The sequence below is a fragment of the Terrapene carolina genome, unplaced genomic scaffold (assembly GCF_002925995.2).
Source record: "Terrapene carolina triunguis isolate 2854851 unplaced genomic scaffold, T_m_triunguis-2.0 Scaffold212, whole genome shotgun sequence".
Classification (NCBI taxonomy): domain Eukaryota; kingdom Metazoa; phylum Chordata; order Testudines; family Emydidae; genus Terrapene; species Terrapene triunguis.
In genome coordinates this window covers 617,979-639,082 of record NW_020664563.1, presented here as the reverse complement: position 1 = coordinate 639,082, position 21,104 = coordinate 617,979, and the positions used below count along the sequence as shown (strand labels likewise).

Sequence of the window (21,104 nt, the reverse complement as noted above, 5' to 3'; positions counted from 1 at the left end):
TATGGCTTGGTATGTCTGAACTTGCTAGAGGATTCTGGGAGCAGGATTCTCTTAGCATTAGATAAATGAAGTGGAAAATTACTGGAGGTGCTGAAACTGCACTGGAATGGTTAATAACAGCTCGATGGGTGTGTATGTTTCAACTCTGAACTTTGGAATATCAGCAGAGACCAGCTCACAAAGTAAAGAAAGCGTAGTATCATGCAATCGGTGGGCTTGGCGCAAGCTGACCTGGGTCAAAATGACCAGTTCAGATGGCATCACACTGAGAGCTTAAGTGAATGATTTATGAGAGGGTAAACGATGATTGAGCTTTGATCTGTTTGTGTTTGCTTTGCAATCCCTTCCAAAGTATTAATTAGAGTATATCAGTAATAAACGTCCACAAGGCATATTTCTGGGACATGCGACTCCTTTGAGAACAAAAGGTATAAATGCTAAGCAAAGTAAATTAGTCAGACTAATTTCCCCAATTAATATCTGAAGAGGATTGTGCTGCTGTGAGACAGAGGGCTTGGAGTGACCTAGGCTCTGCCCCAAGGGACCTTTGTGGGATCCTAGAACCAGAGGGCTCAGAGTAACCAAGACTCTGCTTTGGGTGACCATTGACAGTCTAAATACCTGAGAACGGAAAGAAGAGAAGAGAAGAAGTCTTCATCTAGAATTGGTAGATATGCCTGCTTTGTTTGCCAATCAGGATACTGTGTAGAGCCAACATAGTTACTAAGGGTTTAGGCTTGAGGAGCTAAGGCTTATAGGAAAAGATGTGTACCATGTAACCTTAATTGCTTGTGTGATTCTCTCTCAAATAAATTACTGTGCATTAAGTATATTGGTTTCCGAATTCTCACTGGTACCGGTAATCTCTGCCTAGTTATGGGCCATAAAAGGTCTGTTTCAACACAAGTTTGTGTCTAGACCATGGAAAACCCCTCAGCCTCCTGTTGCAGAATGCTGGATCTGAGGGATAAAAACGCATACACTTAATGATTCACTACTGTACCATGTTCCAATGGCTCATTACATGACACCACAGGGGGGCTGCAGAGACTGGATGAAACCCTGGCTGCATTGAAATCAATGGTAGCTTGGCCTCTGACTTCAGTGGGGCCAGGATTTTATCCATTGTCAAGATGGGAGAGTAACCAGAGCCAAACTTGCATAGGTTTAATCAATATATATTTGATACTGTCCCTAAAATGCATTCTAAGACATTGCACAGATCACAGTATTAAATGCAGTTAGTTGGCCAAATCCTAAACTGTGATATTGGGAAGTTTCTGTTGCACTCCTGTGCTGAAATGTGTGGGAAATGTCAATGTGAGCTGTGTGCCTAACTCCCCTAGGCGCTCTGAAAATCCCAGATTTTTAATGAAAATGATTAATACAATGATTCTAGCATTTCCAGTGTTAAATTCATTTTACTGAATGCTGGAACAACATTTCCAGTGGGGGTTTAGCACTGTACTGATTAAGCAGACTTGGCAGCATAGAAAGCTATCAAAAAGGTTGGAGGTTTTGATAGCTGTGCGGACATGCTCTGGAATAAGTGGGAGGCAGTTTGGCACCCATGGGAGATTCTGACACACACACACCAGACAGAATGAATGTCTTCTTTGCCTCCCCTTGTGAATAGGAGGGGAAGTGACTTTACATTTTGGGTGGGGGAGTTTGAAAAATGGTTACTCACCTCTCGTAGCTGTTGCTCTTCAAGATGTGTTGCTCATGTCCATTCCAATTAGGTGTGCGCGTGCTGCATGCACAGTTGTCAGAAAGTTTTTCCCCTAGCAGCACCCGTCGGGTCAGCTGTGGAGACCCCTGGAGTGGCGCCTTCATGGCACTCAATATATGACCCTGCTGACCAGGCGCCTCCTCAGTTCCTTCTTGCCGGTTGACAGAGGTGAAGGCAGGCGGGTTTGGAATAGATATGAGCAACACATCTTGAAGAACAACAGTTACGAGAGGTGAGTAACTGTTTTTTCTTCTTCGAGTGATTGCTCATATCGATTCTAATTAGGTGACTCCCAAGCCATACCTAGGCGGTGGGGTTGGAGTTAAGGAAACGCTGATTGTAGCACCGCTCTGCCAAAAGCCGAATCATCTCTGGCATGCCCGACGATGGCGTAGTGAGAGGTGAAGGTATGTACTGAGAACCAAGTTGCTGGCCTGCAGATTTCTTGGATCAGGACCTGGGCCAAGAACGTTGCTGATGAGGCCTGATGAGCCTGACGAGCCTCTGCTCCCGGTTACTGGCACGAGGCTTAGGGGAAAAGACAGGCAGGAAAATATCCTGACTGGTATGGAAGCGTGACACCACCTTGGGAAGAAAGGCCGGGTGAGGCCTGAGTTGCATCTTATCCCTGTGGAAAACTGTGTAAGGTGGGTCAGAGGTGAGGGCCTTTAGCTCAGACACCCTCCTCGCCAAAGTAATGGCGACCAGGAAGGCTACCTTCCATGACAGATACAGGAGGAAGCAAGTCGCCAGTGGTTCGAAGGGGTGCCCCATGAGTCTGGAGAGGATCAGGTTAAGGTCCAACGCGGGGACAGGCTGCCTGATCTGGGGATGTAGACCCTTGAGGAAGCGACCAACCATATGGTTGGGAAAGATGGATCAACCGGACGCTCCTGGGTGGAAGGCCAAGATAGCAGCGAGGTGTACCCTTATGGAGGACACCGCCAGGCCTTGCTGTTTCAGGTGTAGGAGGTACTCCAAGATGAGAGGTACAGGAACCTGGAGAGGGGGGTGTATGACACTGGTCACACCAACACGAGAAACTCTTCCACTTCACCAGATATGTGGCTCTAGAGGAGGGCTTCTTGCTGCCGAGGAGGACCTCCCTTACTTGTTCTGAGCACAGAAGTTCCATGGGGTTCAGCCATGAAGCTTCTAAGCCATGAGGTGGAGGGACCGCAGGTTGGGGTGATGGAGGCGACCGTGGTCCTGAGTGAGTAAGTCAGGGAGGAGAGATAATGTGACCAGGGCATCCACCGACAGCTCCAGGAGCATAGTGTACCAGTGTTGTTGAGGCCATGCTGGAGCTACCAAAATTATCTCTGCCCCGTCCCTGCGGACCTTGAGCAGGACCTTGTGCACGAAAGGGAATGGGGGAAAGGTGACCTGTCCAGCGTAGCAGGAATGCGTCCGTGAGTGACCCTGGGCTGTGACCCTGGAAGGAGCAGAACATTGGGCACTTCCTGTTGCGGCGGGCGGCAAACAGGTCGACCTGGGGAAACCCCCACCTTTGGAAAACGAGGTGTATGACATCCCGCCAGATGGACCACTCGTGTGTGCGGAAGGACCTGCTGAGGTGGTCCGCCAGCATGTTCTGAACTCCTGGTAGAAAGGATGCTTCCAGGTGAACGGAGTGGGCTATGCAGAACTCCCACAGCCGGATGGCCACCTGGCATAGGGGAGAGGAACGGGCCCCACCCTGCTTGTTGATGTAAAACATGGCGGTGGTGTTGTCCGTTAGAACTGCTAAGCACTGGCCTTGTAGTCGGGCCTGAAAGCTCCTTGATGTTGATATGTAGGGAGAGCTCACCCTAAGACCAGAGGCCCTGTGTCTGGAGGTCTCCCAGATGCGCACCCCATCCCAGAGCTGACGGGTACATAACCAGGGACAAAGAAGGCTGAGGGTTGTGGAAGTGGACTCCTTCGCAAACTGCTTGAGGGTTGAGCCACCAGTGGAGGGACAGGAGGACCTGCCTTGGCACTGTGACCCCTGAATTCAAGCTGTTGCGCCCCGGGTGGTAGACCGAGGAGAGCCATACCTGCAAAAGCCAGAGCTGCAGCCTGGCGTGCTGGGTCACATAAGTGCAAGCAGCCATGTAGCCGAGGAGACTCAGGCATCCCCTTGCTGTTGTGGTTGGGAATTGCCAGAGGCTTTGAATTATGTCTGTGATGGCTCGGAATTGGGTCTCTGGCAGAAGTGCTCGCACCTGAACCGAGTCTAACTGAGTCTGCTCCGTGAACAGGCCCGCCCCATTAAAAGACAGGTCCTACATCATCTGTTGAACCTCAGGCAGAAGGCCCGAGGCCTGCAACCATGAGCTACGCCTCATGGCGATACCGGAGGACAAAGCGTGAGTCACCGTGTCCGCAGCGTCCAGTGAGGCCTATAAAGAGGTCTGTGCCACCACCTTGCCCTCCTCCACTATCGCTCCAAACTCCTCCCTGGACTCTGTTGGCACCAGCTTCTTGAACTGGAGCATCGAGTTCCAACAATTGAAACTGTACCGGCTCAGAATTGCCTGCTGATTGGCAATCCTGAGTTACAGCCCCCCCGTTGAGTACACCTTGCACCCAAACAAGTCCAGGCACTTGGCATCCTTGGACTTAGGCGCTGGGGTTTGTTGCCTCTGCCTCTCCTTCTCGTTCACTGCCACAACCACTAACGAACAAAGATGAGGGTGTGTGAAGAGGTATTCGTATCCCTTTGATGGGACAAAGTATTTCCTCTCAACGTCCTTGGCGGTGGGAGGGATGGAGGCTGGGGTCTGCCAGATGGTCTTGACATTGGCCTGTATGGTCTTGATGAAGGGCAGAGCCACCTTCTAAGGACCTTCTGGGACCAAGATGTCGACCATTGGGTCCTCCAACTCCACCACCTCCTCGGCCTGCAGAACCATGTTGCGTGCCACCCTGCAAAGGAGGTCCTGGTGGGGGCGGCTGTGTATGGCGGGCGGTCCAGAGACAGAAGTGCCTGCAACGGCCTCGTCTGGGGAGGAGGATGAGGAGGCTAATGGGGGAACAGAGTCCTCCTGTCCCTCTGCTCTTCCGGGACCTCCTGTCCTGTCTCGCTGGCTGGACCAGGTAGACCAGGGTCCTGCTCAGGAACTGGAGTTGGTTCCATGGAGGGGCGTGGGCACGGCACCTCCTCAACACCCCTAGGGGTGAGGCGACTGGCGGAAGCCTCCGGCACGCGCAGTTCAGAGGTGGCCGATCGGGAGCCTTTAGACTGGGTGCCCTGTGCTTGGTGGTACGCCCACAGGGTCCAGAATGGCCACTGCGCTGGTCCCTGCTCCCATCTCAGAGCGTCCACGGCCTGACCGGTGCTGACCCCACTCGGAGTATCTAGATTCCGTCTCCGAGTCCGAAGATCGGGATCAGGACTGCGATGGCGAGAGTGGTGCCAAGCGGAGCTGATCCGACGAGCAGCACCACACTGGGGAGCGGTTTCATGATGCCGGAGAGTGGTGCCGCAAGGCTAGAGAGCGGTGCCGCGACTTGGATAGGTGCCGCGATCTGGAGCTGTGTGGGGTCGCTGAGCAGTACTGGGACCGGTGCCGGGAGTAGGACCTGCTGCGCGACGGGGATTGACGCATGGGATTGGTGTCACGAGCGGGAGCGCTGGCTTGACCTGGAGCGGTGCCGCAAGTCCGACAGGTGCTGCGATTGCGAGCGGCGCCGGGACTCCGAGCAGTGCCGTGATTCTATCAGCGGTGGAGAGGGACGGAACATTGCCGGTTTGCCTTGAGACGGTGCCACTCAATGCGGTACTGGAGGCTTGGCACAAAGGGTGGGTGACCTTGGTGCTGTCATGGTGATGAGGTCCTTCGTGGCCTCAAAGGTGTCCGGGGTGGATGGCAGTTCCACCTCCTCGATGACCTGGGGCAGGGAGTCCAACAGCACCAGACTTGATGGTCCCCCTTGCGGGGCTAAAGTCGATGCTGCCGTCTCCACAGACTTCAGCGCTGGGTGCTCCTCTCGAGGACGCACTCCATTGGCCAGTTCCAGAGGGATTGGCCTCTGGGACGGAGAGCTGCTCTTCCCTTGCTTCCGGTGCCGCTTCTTCGCCGGGGAGTGGGAGCAGTGGCAGGTTGATCCCGCCAGTTTTGGCGCCAGAGAGTGGCAGTGACACGAGTCTCTGCCACTTCCACCACTGTCACCGGTGCCGGGTCTTGCCATGCCACTGGAGGCTGTGGTGAAGTGCCGCCTCCATAAGGAGCTACTTGAGGTGAAAGTCTTGCTCCTTTTTAGTTCTGGGGCGAAACCCCTCATAAATCCTGTACCTGTTGGCTTGGTGAGCCTCCCCCAGACACTTTAGACAAGCGTCGTGGGGGTCACCTGTTGGCATGGGCTTGCTGCAGGACTTGCAGGGCTTGAACCCCTGGGACTTGGGCATGTAAGCCCTCCCAAGGAAAACCGGTCGGGACAGAGGGTAAACCCCACAGCCCAACTGCTAACTACTAAATAACTAATAAGTACAGAGCACAATAAACAAACAAAGCTAGGTAAGAAGGAACTGAGGAGACGCCGGGTCAGCAGGGCTCCACAGCCGACCCGACGGGTGTTGCTAGGGGAAAAACTTTAGAACGACAGTGCACAGGGCACACGCACACCTAATTGGAATCGGTATGAGCAATCACTCGAAGAAGAACTCCTACTTCTCCACCCCAGGAGCTGGCTCTCTGCTATTGCATCCCACTACGAGTACTTTAAAGGTGTTGCTTAGAACCAGATTACCCAAGCAAGGCCACTCTCCCCATACCAACCTGCTATGGCCACAGCCAGCAGCACACCTCAAGCTGGCACTCCCTTGGTAGAGAAACATGGCAGCTGTTGGCAAAGCACTCTGCAAGGAGCTCTTGGCTCTGAACTTGCTCCCCAACTTGCTCCACAGTAGCTGAACTCTTCTGAGCTTTCAAGCATGCTGCAAAGACCTAGACTATGTGAGCATCTGGGGAGATGACAGCATGGGTTTGAGTGTAAAGGGCACTGGGGTGAGCCCACTGTGTGTAGGCTTTGTTATGTTGCTGGATGGTTATTCCCGTCAGGATTATTATATGAGATACCCACAGCTGTGAATAGGAGTCTCAAAAATTTAATTCAAAATAGAATAAAATGAATGAGTTAATGGAGTATTTCTTAAGAAACGATCAGCAATGATATTGACATCAGCATTGTTGGGCTTCACGGTTCAAACCTCAGCCATCATTTCAGGGCATTTGTAGATGCAGAAATAAGCAGCACTGCACTGATTCCTATTTATTACATATTCAAAGGAGTTCTTTGCATGACAAGCTACAAATACTAACCATGATGTACCCCAGACAGCAGTGACGTGTGAACTGAACGTAAATGAGCACCAATAAAAAATATGAGCAAGACTGGACTGGGAGTCAGGGCTTCTGGGGTCTAGTCCCAGCTCTATCACTGACTTGGGCATGTTACATTGTCTCTTGATTCCTTTGTTTCTCCTTCCATGCTTTGTCTGCCTTACTATTTCAAAGGTAAGCTCCTTGGCATAGGGACAGTCTTATACTCTGTGCAGTGCTTGGAACAATGGGGCCTGGATCTCAGTTGGGACCTCAAGCGGCTTGTCTACATGGGTACTGAACACTTGTGGCTGGCCGATGTGAGCTGACTCTGGCTTGTGGGGCTCAGGCTGTACAACTATGCTGTAGATGTTTGGGCTCGGGCTGGATCCTGAGATGGGAGGGTGCCAGAGCTTGGGCTGCAGCCTGAGCCCAAACATCTACACTGCAATTAAACAGCCCCACGAGCCTGAGTCAGCTGACTCCGGCCTGCTGGGGGTATTTAATTGCTAGGTAGACATACCCTAGGTTGTTCTGTAATACTCTACTAATACTGTACTATACTAATAGTGCCTTTTTCCATTGGCCACTGTCACTACGAAACAGCCTAGACTGAAGCAAACACTTCTCTGGGCCCTGGCACATTGTAATGCTCAGTGGCTGATGCCGACTAGGAGGCAGCCTAGAGTCCACATGTGCATGTGTGGTCAGGTAGCGGGGGGTGGGTGGGGTGGGGTTCAATTGATATCAGAAGCCTCCAGGACAATGGTCTGAGCCATCTTTTGTCCTACACCAATGTAGGGCCCTCCTGCTGGTGATGGTCAACATGATGTTTGTATGCCATCTTGGCCCCATCTAGGTTTTGTCTGAACAGTTCCTTTGTTTGATGGATTTGATGAAGCAGGTCTGAGACTGTAGGAGCTGTGGGTGTTGTAGGCAGTTTGGGGTGGAACTAGCCATGGAAGCCAGAATTTGTAAAGAAAAACAGGCTTATGTTGGTTGAGGCATGGTCTTGTTGTAGGTGAATTCCACATGCGGAATCAGTGAGGCCTAGTCATTTTGGTGATAGTTTGTGAAGCATCAAAGGTATTGTTCTAATACCTGGTTTACACTTTCTGATTTATGTCAGTTTGTGGATGGGAAGTAGCTGATGCATGGAGACACACCTATAGTAGGCGGAACACCTCCTGTCAAAACCAAGACATGAACTGGGAACCCCGCTGTAAGGTGATGTGGTCTGGGAGGCCATGGAGGCAGAAAATGTGTGTGATGAGGAGACAAGCACTATCCTTGGTAGCAGGAAGATGTGCACAAGGAATGAAGTGCACCATCTTTGTCAGTTGATCCACTACTGTCAGTATGGTATGGAATCCCTCAGACTCTGGCCGCATTTAATGCACGGAAGTCTATTGTCATTCTGCAAGTAACCCCATCCGCCTTAAGGACTGACCATACAGGTGAATTTGCAGATACTTTGCATAGGCACAAGCACCTCTTGTTCAAGAGAGTCTATAGTATTTTTAATGCCTTCCTCTGCTGCAACTGGGTATTTATATTGCCTTTGAGGATGGGGATCTTTTCCCTCTATCAAAACTTCAGCATCTATTTTTCCCACCGACACGCACTCCCTAGGAGCTCTCTTGGGAACTTTTAATTTCTCCAGAGAGTTCATTGAAATGTTCTCTGACAAAGCCAAGCCTCTGTACCAATTATTAAAGAAAAACAGGATTTGGGAATGGGGACCAGACCAACAGACTGCCCTGGCTTATCCTGACCCTGCCCTTTGTGATTTAATTGGCCTCCTCAGAGACAAGCGTCTGAGTTACTCTTAACCAAAGGCATTGCGACAACCTCAGAGCCCTGCTGCCTGTGGTGGCTTGGAGCTCCGGGGCCCCGGCTGACTGACAGCTCCAGTCCTGCCACCCCAGGGAAGGGAAAATGTCACTGAGGTCTCTGAAAGTCACGGAATCTGTGACTTCTATGACAAAAATCTTATCCTTACTGATGACTTATCTGAAGAGAAGTGTATTGACCCTCCAGAGGGAATAGTTTCAGAAAAAATATTTTTCCAATACCTATTACACAATGAAATGTGAAACCTCAGTGAGAAGGAGTTTGGGACAGTGATTCCTAATGAAGAAAGGAAACTTCCCAGGCTGAGTTCCTGGTAACTACACCCCAGGGCATGTGTAGGAATTTTTCCTTTTCACTTACAAAGGGATCTAAATAGTTCATCTAAGTGGCAAAGAGTTTGCCTCTGAGGAAATAATTTCATCAGTTCAGGTTTACCTTGATAAAGTAATAAATGGGAGATGCACAAAACAGCTACATTAGCAAGCTTACAGCGGCACAGCTGTACCAATGCAGATGCGCCGCTATAAGGTCACTCATGTAGCCACTATATGCTGACGGGAGAGAGCTTTCCTGTCGACATAATTAAAGCAACTTCAATGAGGTGATAGCTATGTCGGTGGGAGAGCATCTCCCGCCGACATAGCGCTGTCCACACCAGTGTTTCTGTCGGTGCAACTTCTGTCGTTCAGGGATATGTTCTTTTTCACACCCCTGAGCAACATAAGTTATACCAACAAAAGTATAGTGAAGACATAGACTAAAACATTTCATTCACAAAATAGACATACTACCTGCTTAACCCTAACCCTAAGAGACTTTATGTTTGGTAAAAGAAAAATCGCTTGTTTGGCTCTGATGTATTACAAGCAGGAGTTTCATCAAATACAAAAAAAATTAAGCATTTAAAGCATGGCTTTGCAAGTCAGAATGGAAGTCAGTGCCTCTTTCTAATCATTATCTGCCAGTGTGTACAATCTAAACAGAATACATGAACTGGCTAGTGTATTCAGGTAGGCCCATGACAAGCAACTGCAGAAGATGAACAGCCTGACAAATACAATTTTGCTCTTTGTTATGAAGTTGCTTCAAAAAGTTTCATAATTAACCATCCCACCCAAAGCTATTTCAAGTCTCATTCTAACTATATTTCTGCTGTTAGGGACTGCTGAAAGAACAGATGCACTTGCCAAGCATTTAATAACAAAATTCCAACCTTGTGACACAAGCCTGGAAACTAAGCCTTATTCAACACAAAACCCTCAATTCCAGTAAGAATGTCACTATTTGATTGTGTCTGAGATTTTTACAGACATAAACCTCACACGATAACCGAAAGTTCTGTAGAGAGGCCCAGTGAAGTATGGGATGTATTCAGAGATCAAACACACATTCTCATGGACATACAGTGAAGAAGAATTATTGAGGCTGGGAAAAATAAGATTTTAAAAATAATCAGTTTCCTAACATGCCTTTTGATAATGTATCTCAGGGGTAGGCAACCTATGGCACGCGTGCCGAGCTGATTTTCAGTAGGTATCTCTTTAAAGAGCCTTTTTAGGAAAGGCTGAATATTAAGTGTCAGGACCAGAGTGCTCAATGGCTTACAGTAGCGAGTCCTTACGGATCCTCTAGTCAGTTGCTTGTTCACACTATTCCAAAGCACTTGTAAGGTTTAGTGCAATGAGGTGCATGGACAATACAGACACTCCTGGATGGCTTTAATAATAGCATTGGTACAGATGTGTGCTACATATGCTTTCAGGATACTTCTAGCACATGTCTTCTTGTTTAATATTACCTGTGTTTGGCTATATGGGTCCTACCCTCTGAATGGCCCTCTCTGCTCTTCCCTTTGCAATCAGCAGAAGCAGCAGTACAACATCTGGAAAAGTGAACAGGATGACAGCCCTTGGAAGAAGAGCACAGCTATCCCCCAGAAAGCCTGTGAAGTAGCAAAGGTCACATTCAGCCCGATGAGAACTGTATGAACAGCTTTTACTGAAACCTGGTAAATACTAAGGACTGCCACTGGTGCTTTACCTACTCCTTGAGGGGTATGGATCTCTAGCTGGGAAGCCTTAGAACTAGTGGTTACTAATCAGATTGCAGATATGTGAATCTGCAATCTGATTTTTAACATCACTGATCAGGCTTGGCCTTTCAGTAACAGCAGCTCCATTAGAAACTCAGAAATGGTACCTTTTGAGTTTACTTACAAGACTAGTTATTCCTCTACCACCTGATAAAATCCATCACTGGCTGGAATGCAGAGCAGTCAGTCTGCTCACAAATGTCTGGCTTGTTAAGAAAGATTGATGTTTAACAATTAAACTGATCCCAGCATGAGTCAGGAGCTGGATCAATGTTTAGCAACAGTGCAATCCTGTTCTAGTGCACTCCAGATTTAAACTACATTCTATGGATTTACTGGCAGTCCTCAAAAGAGAGAAAACCTTCCCTGAACTGACACAATACAAGTTATCCTTTGGGCTAAGTTTGCAACCAAGTTTTATTCAGTAATAGTCATAGACAAAAAAAATTGTAACCAATATTTAAGACAGAAAAAAAAAATCCATCATTTGCTTTATCCAAAAACCATGAAAACAATGCTGCAGTTTACACAAGACCCATAGAAAGTTTGGGATTCCAAATGAGAGTGCCACCCTACAACCTTCCTAAAAAGGTCTAAACTATGGAAATACACCATCATTTCAGCCACGCAAGACTAGCTGTACCCCGGTTGTGACACCTTGAGAACAACTAGAAGCTGTGAAACAACCATATCCATTCATCACTTAGGTTCATCTCATTAGTGACCACTCCATAATTGCTACAAGCACCTCCTCAAATCCCATGAAAGACACTTCCGTTCAGTAATGACACTTGGAGATGAAGTGAAGCTTCCTCATGAATTAGGAAATATAGTAACCAAAACAGTTTAGAAAACATCTGTAAAAAAGGGAACAAGGAAAAAAAATCAAGCTTTGTATCTTTGAAACTCCTTGTGTGATTCTTCCCGGACTTTCCAGACAACTTCTATCCTGGAAAGAATTGTGGCATGTGCAATTTCAGGTAGATTGTTTTTTTCCAGTAAAACAAGGGATTTTTGAAAAAAATCAGACTTAAAAAGGTAAATTAGCTTCAACTTCAACTGTGGACTAGCACTCCTCCCCTATCTCAAGGACCAAATGCTGAATCATCATGATCTTTACCAATGCCCCATTTACCAGTTCAATACTGAATGTGTGTTGCACTTACCCTACGAAAAGATACCACGTAGAATGTATCCCCCCTTCTGTGAATAGCTTCAAAGAAGTCTTGGTAATTTCTCAGAGAGGCATAATACACCTGCAGCTCATTCCCTGAGTTCCTGTTGAAATAAAGAGGGGAGTTAAGAACCTTAAGTGAGATACCATCTTTAAGGGCTAGATTTTCAAAGAGCTCAGCATGCAGCAGCTCCAATTGTCATCTGGATCTTGTGTAATAGAGAGTATGAACAAGTGGGCATACAATAAGGGCTGCTGGATGCCAATCTCTTGAAAATCTGGCACTAAGAACATTTATATGAACATTAGGTAAGAGTAAACCAGAGACAGGAATAAGAACAGAACGTAGGAATCCTAGCTACTACTCTTCTGCAAGTCTAGATTTACATATTATCATGGGTCTGGGGATGAGAGTTCTCTTCAGCATGTTTAAAATATTCTGAGCAAAAATACCTGCTTTCCTGACTCTGACAGCACTGCCTCACTGCTCTTGTAGGACAGTGAGAAATTCCCATGACATGTTGCTACCAAAAGTTTTCCCTAATTTATTTTTAAGAAATAAATATGTTCTCTAATTTGAGGGACTGATTTATACAATTCATTGGATTTCAGCATAACTTAACGTTCAAGAAGTTCTGCTTTAGTGGCACATCTTCTGCTTGCAGTACACCTCTACCTCGATATAACGCTGTCCTCGAGAGCCAAAAAAAATCTTACCGCGTTATAGGTGAAACCACGTTATATTGAATTTGCTTTGATCCACCGGAGTGCGCAGCCCCCCCACCCCGGAGCACTGCTTTACCGCGTTATATCCAAATTCGTGTTATATCGGGTCGCGTTATATCGAGGTAGCGGTGTATTTGCTGTGGTAATACCATAGCATATTGGCACAAAGCAGTACTGCATTCTATAAGCAGATACCATTGTCTTGGATTTTCAGATGATAGCATTGCTTTTACTGACCCACTTTAAAGTGCGATGGAAGCAATGGATTAGTTTGGTTTTATATTTCTAAAGTGTGCTACTTATGCAGCTCAGGGCACAAACACATTACAAAGTGATCTCTCTGCTGTGATACTATGTCGCACTACCTCCTGCTGCTAGTAACTGCTTGTACTGTTGTTGTGGTAGCAGCACTGCAACTGCTAGCCTAGCAGGATCCCACCCTATCATAGGGCTGGCTGAAGATTAGGTGATAAGAAAGTGCTGTGGGCATAACATATTAAGTCCATGGTGTGGGGGTTAATTTCCCAGGCAGGGTATGTTGGTTTTTTTTAAACAAACCTTTAGAAATATGATTTTTAATAGTGGGGGAAGGATGGGCTGGCATGGGAGCTAGGAGCAAGAAATGGCAGCATTTTAGACGATAAAGGGGGTGGTCCCCCTTTCAATTGGAATGAAGATGTAAGCAAATAATAATAATTAATATCAAATAGCAATAAGCAGCAGGCATAATAGGACCATGACACTAGCACTGAGACATAGTATCTGTCTTACCATATAAAAGACATCACAAACATATTATACAATAAAACACATTGAAAAGAGAAAATATATTCCTCAAAATAAACAGGTTCAGCACTTCCTCACAAAACATACTAAATCTAGATCAGAAATAGAATAAACACTCTTCAAACTCTGGACCAACCTCTTCATTAGCCTCTGATTCAAAACCCAGTAGAATCCATGGGACCTTTCCAACGCTCTGCTGGTAGAGGTTTTCCATGGAACCATGCTAATACAGATGTCAGATTCTAAGTAACCTCAGTGGATTAACCCCCTGCCTTTCAGCATTTAAGTGTTCACAGTGAAGGCTGCTGAACAAGAGCAAAGGAAGGGACTTTGGCAAAAGAAGTCTGGAGATAGAGGCAACACTACCCATTGCTATAGTAATAGATTACCATATTACTGAAAAGCACCTTATTACATTGTATATCCAAATGCCAAGCACTTTGGAATTTTCAGAACCTGCACATTGCTTTTTACTGAATCAGGCCTTACACTGAAAAGAAAGCAGCATTTCTTTTTAATATCTAAAATGTGCTCAGTTATCACAGGCCACCACCACCATAGAAGGTGACTGTATTTATGATAAATCCATGCCATGAAGGGATGAGAAGTCTGATACATTGGTGTATGTACTGACTGCACAAATACACCTTTTACCAGCATGTAGTAGAGGAAGAGGGGGGAAATCCATAAAGCCCTTTATTATCTGACACCCCTTCCCCTGTGTATGTGCTTATAGATCCTCATCAAGTCACCTCTTAATCGTCTCTTGAACAAGCTGAAAAGACTGAGCTTTTTCAGTCTCTCACTGTAAGACAGGTCTTCCAGACCTGGAATCATCATTGTGGCTCTTCTCTGAATCCGTTCCAATTTGGCAACTTCCTTTTTAAAGTGGGAACGGAGTATGCTACTACTCATCTCACCAGTGTTCTATACAGAGGTGTAAATCATCTCTTTCTCCTGCTTGATATTCCCCCGGCCATGCATCCTTTGATCATGTTAGTCATTTCAGCCACAGCATCACTGGGGGAGCTCACATTCACGTGGTTCCCACCAGACTGTACGGTCCTTTTCAGTCACTGCTTTCCATATGAATTCCTTTGGAGTAGAGGGCAGCCATTCCCATGACTGAGAGTGACAGAGACCAGCATCACCCCGATAGTAGAAACGAAGGAACTTACAATGAAAGTTCCTGATCTGGATAGGCAGGGAAGCCATATGGCCATCCACATACAAGGCTTCCATGATTCCGTACCAGGAGTCGCCAAGATTTTCCATGCATCTGTAGAGAGACTTTAGATATATTATAGTTTCCCACAGGCTGTGCCTCCTGGGCAATACAAATACAATAGAGCAGAGCAAGGGAAATCTCTCATCTTCCCTCTTATTGTCTTGTCTGGGACAGCTGCTTTATTTCATTCAGTATGGCTCAGTGCATCCGATTGTTGGAGGCTTGAGAGAGAGAAGAGAAACCTGCTCTTTGGGATCTTATCAATTCCAGGACACAGTCACTTCATAGAACTGCTGTGACTCTGACACTTCTCCTTCCCGGAACATCTCCTGGAGAGGTCAGGACCAAGGTAAAAGGCAGCTTGGCAGTGTCTACAAGGTCTCCACAAAAAGGCATGGATTTCTTGGTCAACTCACTACCAGGAACAAAGGCAGAGCTGCCTCCTGAACACCACTCCTGGATGAGGCTCTCAGAGCATCCAAGGAAGCTCCAATATATAAGAGGCTGCCAGGGTGATCTTATGGAGTACAGACTTGACTCATTATTAGATTCATTCTAGTCATTTGTCTAAGCCAGATGGCCTTGTGAGGGCCTCGGAAGAGATGTATACTTGAAGGACGATAGTTAAAGCTTCATACATTTTCTGAGGGATGCCTCAATATGCCTATTGGTTTGGTGTTCAGGAAAATAGTAGGCCTGTGTCTACTGTGTAAGGAATTTGGAGAGAGTCATTTATCTTAGGGGAAATGACAGAACTTGGGAGCCTGTTTTTCAGAATATCTGTCTGTAGCTGGCTCTTCCCATTCAGATTGATCCTGCTTTCAAACAAGGAATGCAAGGGAAAGAACATAGTTTTCTTAGTCTCATTTTGAGCCTTTCCCCCCAAAAGGTCCATCCTCCATTCTGACCTTTCTTGTTCTCCTTTGTCTGCTAGGCTTGGAGTCCTAGCGTAATGGAGACCCTTTTAAACATCACCTCCAAGAATTCAGGAGGGACTAGTCTACTGGGTCTCATTCCTCCATCTCTTCCTTGGGAGTTATGGTGGGGTGCCCCTTTAAGGGACAGTCTGGCGCTTACAGCCAAAACAGCTTGGGCACAATCAAGGAGCCCTCTCTGGGGCTAAGCTAGATGAACAGGACATGGAAGCTGAGCGAGGGAGAGAAGAGACCAGAAGCCATGCTGGCTGCTATGGGTTGCAGAACCCCTTGGACTCCAGTTCGCTAGCCTGTTAAGACAACAGTGGCCTCACCGCCTCCTTGACTGAACCTCTGGGCTTTAGTCCTCCTGCTTCACCCGTGAGCTCGGTTCAGCAAGTCCAACTAAGACAGACTCCTGCTTGAGACTTGTCCACCCTTCAGGGATTAATGCACCTCAGCAAGTATTCGCAGTGACTCAAACAACACTGTCAAACAGTAGCCTGTATTAGTCCACTAGAACACAGCACAGGATGCCCGTTTGTTAGCACAGAGAAATAAAGGCTAAAGCATAGTCCATTCTGGTCAGCCCAGAGCCCAGCCAAGCTGTAGTGAACTCATGTTCAGGCTCTGTGTTTTTCTCTCCGTATCATCGTCTTAGTTCCCAAGTGAGAGAGCCTCCAGCTTCCTTCAGAATCCAACACTTATCCCTCACCTCACACCTTCCAATCCTTTGTTCTCGAGCTGGGGTCTATGCTCAGCTTTCCTGCTGAGAGGCGGGGAAAATCCCTTCCTTACTGGGTCACCGGATGCTAGGTGTCAATGTCCTGGTGATTGGGTTTTCCACTGTCTTCTCAGAATGGGCCTCGGCCGGTCCTTTTTAAATGACCCATTTTGGCTCAGACAGCTAGGTGACACACATACATGTATATCTCTCAGCCTGCCCTGAGAGCAAACTTAGTCCTTTTTCCCCACAGGGTATTCATGCAAAATATCTGGGAAACCGAGGCACACATAGACTTCATAAAAATATTACAGAAAATTCCCACTTTGTCATATCTTTTCCTCCTTCGACAGCAACCTAAGCAGGGTCATTTTACCCAGTGACCCATGGAAGTTCAAACCCACAATTGTCATCCATAGATGATCCAGCATATTTCTCATCACCTTGGTACCTGTTCTACCAGGCACTTCCATGATTCTTACAGCACAGTTTCTAATCAGTCAACTTACTGTTTCTAATCCACAGTTCAGAACAGTTTCATGTCTTCCCTTTCAAAAATTCTGTCACATAATTCACTCTCTGAGCCTGAACTGCTGGCTGCTTTCTTGGCTGCATAGAGTATGTGTCCGTCTCTCTGTCCCGGGCAAACCTTACTTCATCAATCCTTAGGCATTATACTCGGTTTCCTACAAATGTCGCATCTCAGGTCTTTACAATCTCTTAGCAGGGGCTACCTGGGTCAGCTGCTCCCCCCCACTGTGGGTGTACCTGAATCCCACTTCTCAGGTACCTCTACTGGTTCCCTATCCCAGGACAGATGCTTAGGCGAGTCCCCGTTGGGTCTCTTTTCATACTCAGACCAACTGTCCATGTGCCAACCAGCTTGCATTACATAGCCCGTTAGTCTTCCTGTCCACTAACTACATTTTAAGCTCATGGCAACACATCTCAGAGTTTTCCAACTTCACCATCATTGAATCATAGAATCACAGAAGATTAGGGTTGGAAGAGACCTCAGGAGGTCATCTAGTCCAACCCCCTGCTCAAAGCAGAACCAACACCAACTAAATAATCCCAGCCAGGGCTTTGTCAAGCATTTATACAAATCCTCCACCTGCACCGTTATCCCATCGGGCTCAACGGGTAGTGCTCAATGGCTCCCTGTCTAGTTGGCAGCTAGTATCAAGCGGAGTGCCCCAAGTGTCAGTCCTGGGGCCGGTTTTGTTCAATATCTTCATTAATGATCTGGAGGATGGTGTGGATTGCACCCTCAGGAAGTTTGCAGATGACACTAAACTGGGAGGAGTGGTAGATACAATGGAGGATAGGAATAGGATACAGAGGGACCTAGACAAATTAAAGGATTGGGCCAAAAGAAATCTGATGAGGTTCAACAAGGACAAGTGCAGAGTCCTGCACTTAGGACGGAAGAATCCCATGCACTGCTACAGACTAGGGACCAAGTGGCTAGGCAGCAGGTCTGCAGAAAAGGACCTAGGGGTTACAGTGGAGGAGAAGCTGGATATGAGTCAACTGTGTGCCCTTGTTGCCAAGAAGGCTAATGGCATTTGGGGCTATATAAGTAGGAGCATTGCCAGCAGATCAAGGGACATGATCATTCCCCTCTATTCGGCATTGGTGAGGCCTCATCTGGAGTACTGTGTCCAGTTTTGGGCCCCACACTACAAGGAGGATGTGGAAAAATTGGAAAGAGTCCAGCGGAGGGCAACAAAAATGATTAGGGGGCTGTAGCACATGACTTATGAGGAGCGGCTGAGAGAACTTGGATTATTTAGTCTGCAGAAGAGAAGAATGAGGGGGGATTTGATAGCTGCTTTCAATTACCTGAAAGGGGGTTCCAAAGAGGATGGATCTAGACTGTTCTCAGTGGTAGCAGATGACAGAACAAGGAGTAATGGTCTCAAGATGCAGTAGGGGAGGTTTAGGTTGGATATTAGGAAAAACTATTTCACTAGGAGGATGGTGAAGCACTGGAATGGGTTACCTAGGGAGGTGGTGGAATCTCCTTCCTTAGAGGTTTTTAGGGTCAGGCTTGACAAAGCCTTGGCTGGGATGATTTAGTTGAGGATTGGTCCTGCTTTGAGCAGGGGGTTGGACTAGATGACCTCCTGAGGTCCCTTCCAACCCTGATAATCTATGATTCTATGATTCCATTTGTGAAGATATACTCCCATCAGCATGGTGGTTTCCATATATGCTACAGCGTAGGTCCTTTGCACACCCCTGAAACACTTTCTTATAAGCCTCAGGTGTTAATGCAAACTTAAGCAGTAACACCTTTTAAACTGTTCATAGTCTCCATCAACTCTGCCCATCTGGCTGTATGCCTCTATAGCTTTGGAACTCAGTAAGGGAGTCAACCAGATTGTAAGCCTTCTCAAAGGCAGTGAGGTAGGCATCTATATCTCCGCCTGCCTCCTCAAACTGGGGCAACAATTTGGTGTCTAGGCTCCCTGAAGAACTGGCATTCTGGGGTCTTTCACCACTTACCCCTCTATGGGACCTCTTGCTCCTCTGCTTCTCCATCTCCAGGTCATGCTTTCATTGCTTCGCCTGATGTTTTCACCATTCTTCATATTTTTGCTGCCTCTCACGATCTGCTAGCTCGTTTGCTCTTAGCTCCAACTCCCACTACTTCTAATCTATTCAAGGGCAACTGGGTTGTGAGAACACCATGCTGATTGGGGAACCAGGTCTTGAGGATGCCCTGCTGCTGCCTGTGTCACTCTCCGATTCTCTGGGAACCCTGCCTGTGTCTGGAAACAACTTCTTGGTCCGATCATCCTTCTCCAGCCATGCAATAAGCTGCACCTTGTTGAACTTCCCAACACTTAACCCTCTCTCCTTGCACAGGTTTATGATGACCGTCTCACAGTGGTGGTTATACACCATTTTCTTGATGCTTCCTTTGACTAACCTTGTTTCTACTGCTGCAAGTCACTTATTGCAAAATACTATGGGTTGATTCAGCATCCGATTTCTCCCACCAACTGTCATAGATCCACAGCATCAGGGCTACACCCCCAGCTTTGGAGCAGCATCGTTTGAGAAAGGTGAGTAGATAAGGAAGTAATACCAATTCATATATCTTCCTTCTTGCCAAAAGAGGTGGTAATGCCACCTCCTTCTTCCTATGGAAATGACTTCAGGCAGTTTCAAACTTAGTTCTCTTTCCCCCACTGGGTAGCAATACAAAATATAGGTGAAACTGAGGCACACATAGGGTGTCAAAAATATTACAGAAAATTCCCACTTCATCACAGTATTACACTCACATTAATATTATATATAAATGTTAGCACAGAGTTAAGTTCACTCTTGCCCACTTATATTAACAGTGATACTTCCCATAATACCTTCCAAAGCTAAACACAGCATTTGGCACTAGCAAATATAAACCCTGTCAAAATCAAGATACATGAGCGTTTCCTTCAGAAATGGGAACTACGCAAAAATGAGAAAGTTAGTTAAAAAGTTAGTAAAAGAAGAGGGTAGAGGCAAAAGGCATCTTTAAAAATTGGAAGTTAAATCCCACTTAAAATAGAAAATAGAAGGCAGGCCAAGAAAGAATTTGAAAAGCAGTTAGCCAAAGACTCAAAAACTAATAGCAAAAAAATTTTAAGTATGTAAGAAGCAGGAAGCCTGCCAAACAATCAGTAGGGCCACTGGATGGTCGAGGTGCTAAAGGAGCACTCAAGGAAAAGAAGGCCATTTCAGGGAAGCTAAATGAATTCTTTGCATCGGTCTTCACTGCAAAGTATGTGAAGGAGATTCCCACACCTGAGCCATTCTTTTTAGGTGACACATCTGAGGAACTGTCCCAGATTGAGGCTTTGGAAAAAACTGATAAAGAGTAATAAGTCACCAGGACCAGATGGTATTCACCCAAGAGTTCTGAAGGAACTCATACGTGAAATTGCAGAACTGACTGTGGTGTGTAACCTATTGCTTAAATCAGCATCTGTACCAGATGGCTGGAGGATAGTTAATGTGATGACAATTTTGAAAAAAGGCTCAAGAGGTGATCCTGGCAATTACAGCCCCGTAAGCCTAACCTCAGTAGCAGGCAAATTGGCTAAAATTATAGTAAAAAAAAAAAACAACCCAGAATTTTCAGACACATAGATGAACACGATTTGCTGGGGAAGAGTCATCATGGCTTTTATAAAGGGAACTCATGCCTTATCAATCTATTAGAATTTACGGAGGGGGTATACAAACATCAGGACAACAGAAAGCCAATGGATATCGGGTACTTAGACTTTCAGAAAGCCTTTGACAAGGTCCCTCACTAAATGCTCTCAAGCAAAGTAAGCAATCATGGGATAAGAGGAAAGAAACTCTCACAGATCAGTAACTGGTTAAAAGACAGGAAACAAAGGGTAGGAATAAATGGTCAGCTTTCAAATGGAAAGAGGTCAATAGCAGTGTCTCCCAGCAATCTGTACAGGGACCTGTTCTGTTCAACATATTCATAAATGATCTGGAAAAAGGGCTAAACAGTGAGGTGGCAAAATTTGCAGACGATACAATATTATGAGCTTAAA

General features: G+C 46.7%; 1 protein-coding gene across 2 annotated transcripts in view; it reads right to left on the bottom strand.

Annotated features, from left to right (window-relative positions):
* The window catches only part of ATF6 (activating transcription factor 6), a 367,785-nt gene that overhangs the window by 128,508 nt on the left and 218,173 nt on the right, over positions 1–21,104 (bottom strand). For both annotated transcript variants that reach the window (XM_026656216.1, XM_026656217.1), the window contains one exon: positions 12,151–12,262. In XM_026656216.1, the coding sequence (XP_026512001.1) occupies positions 12,151–12,262 (112 nt within the window). The remainder of the gene's footprint in view (positions 1–12,150; positions 12,263–21,104) is intronic.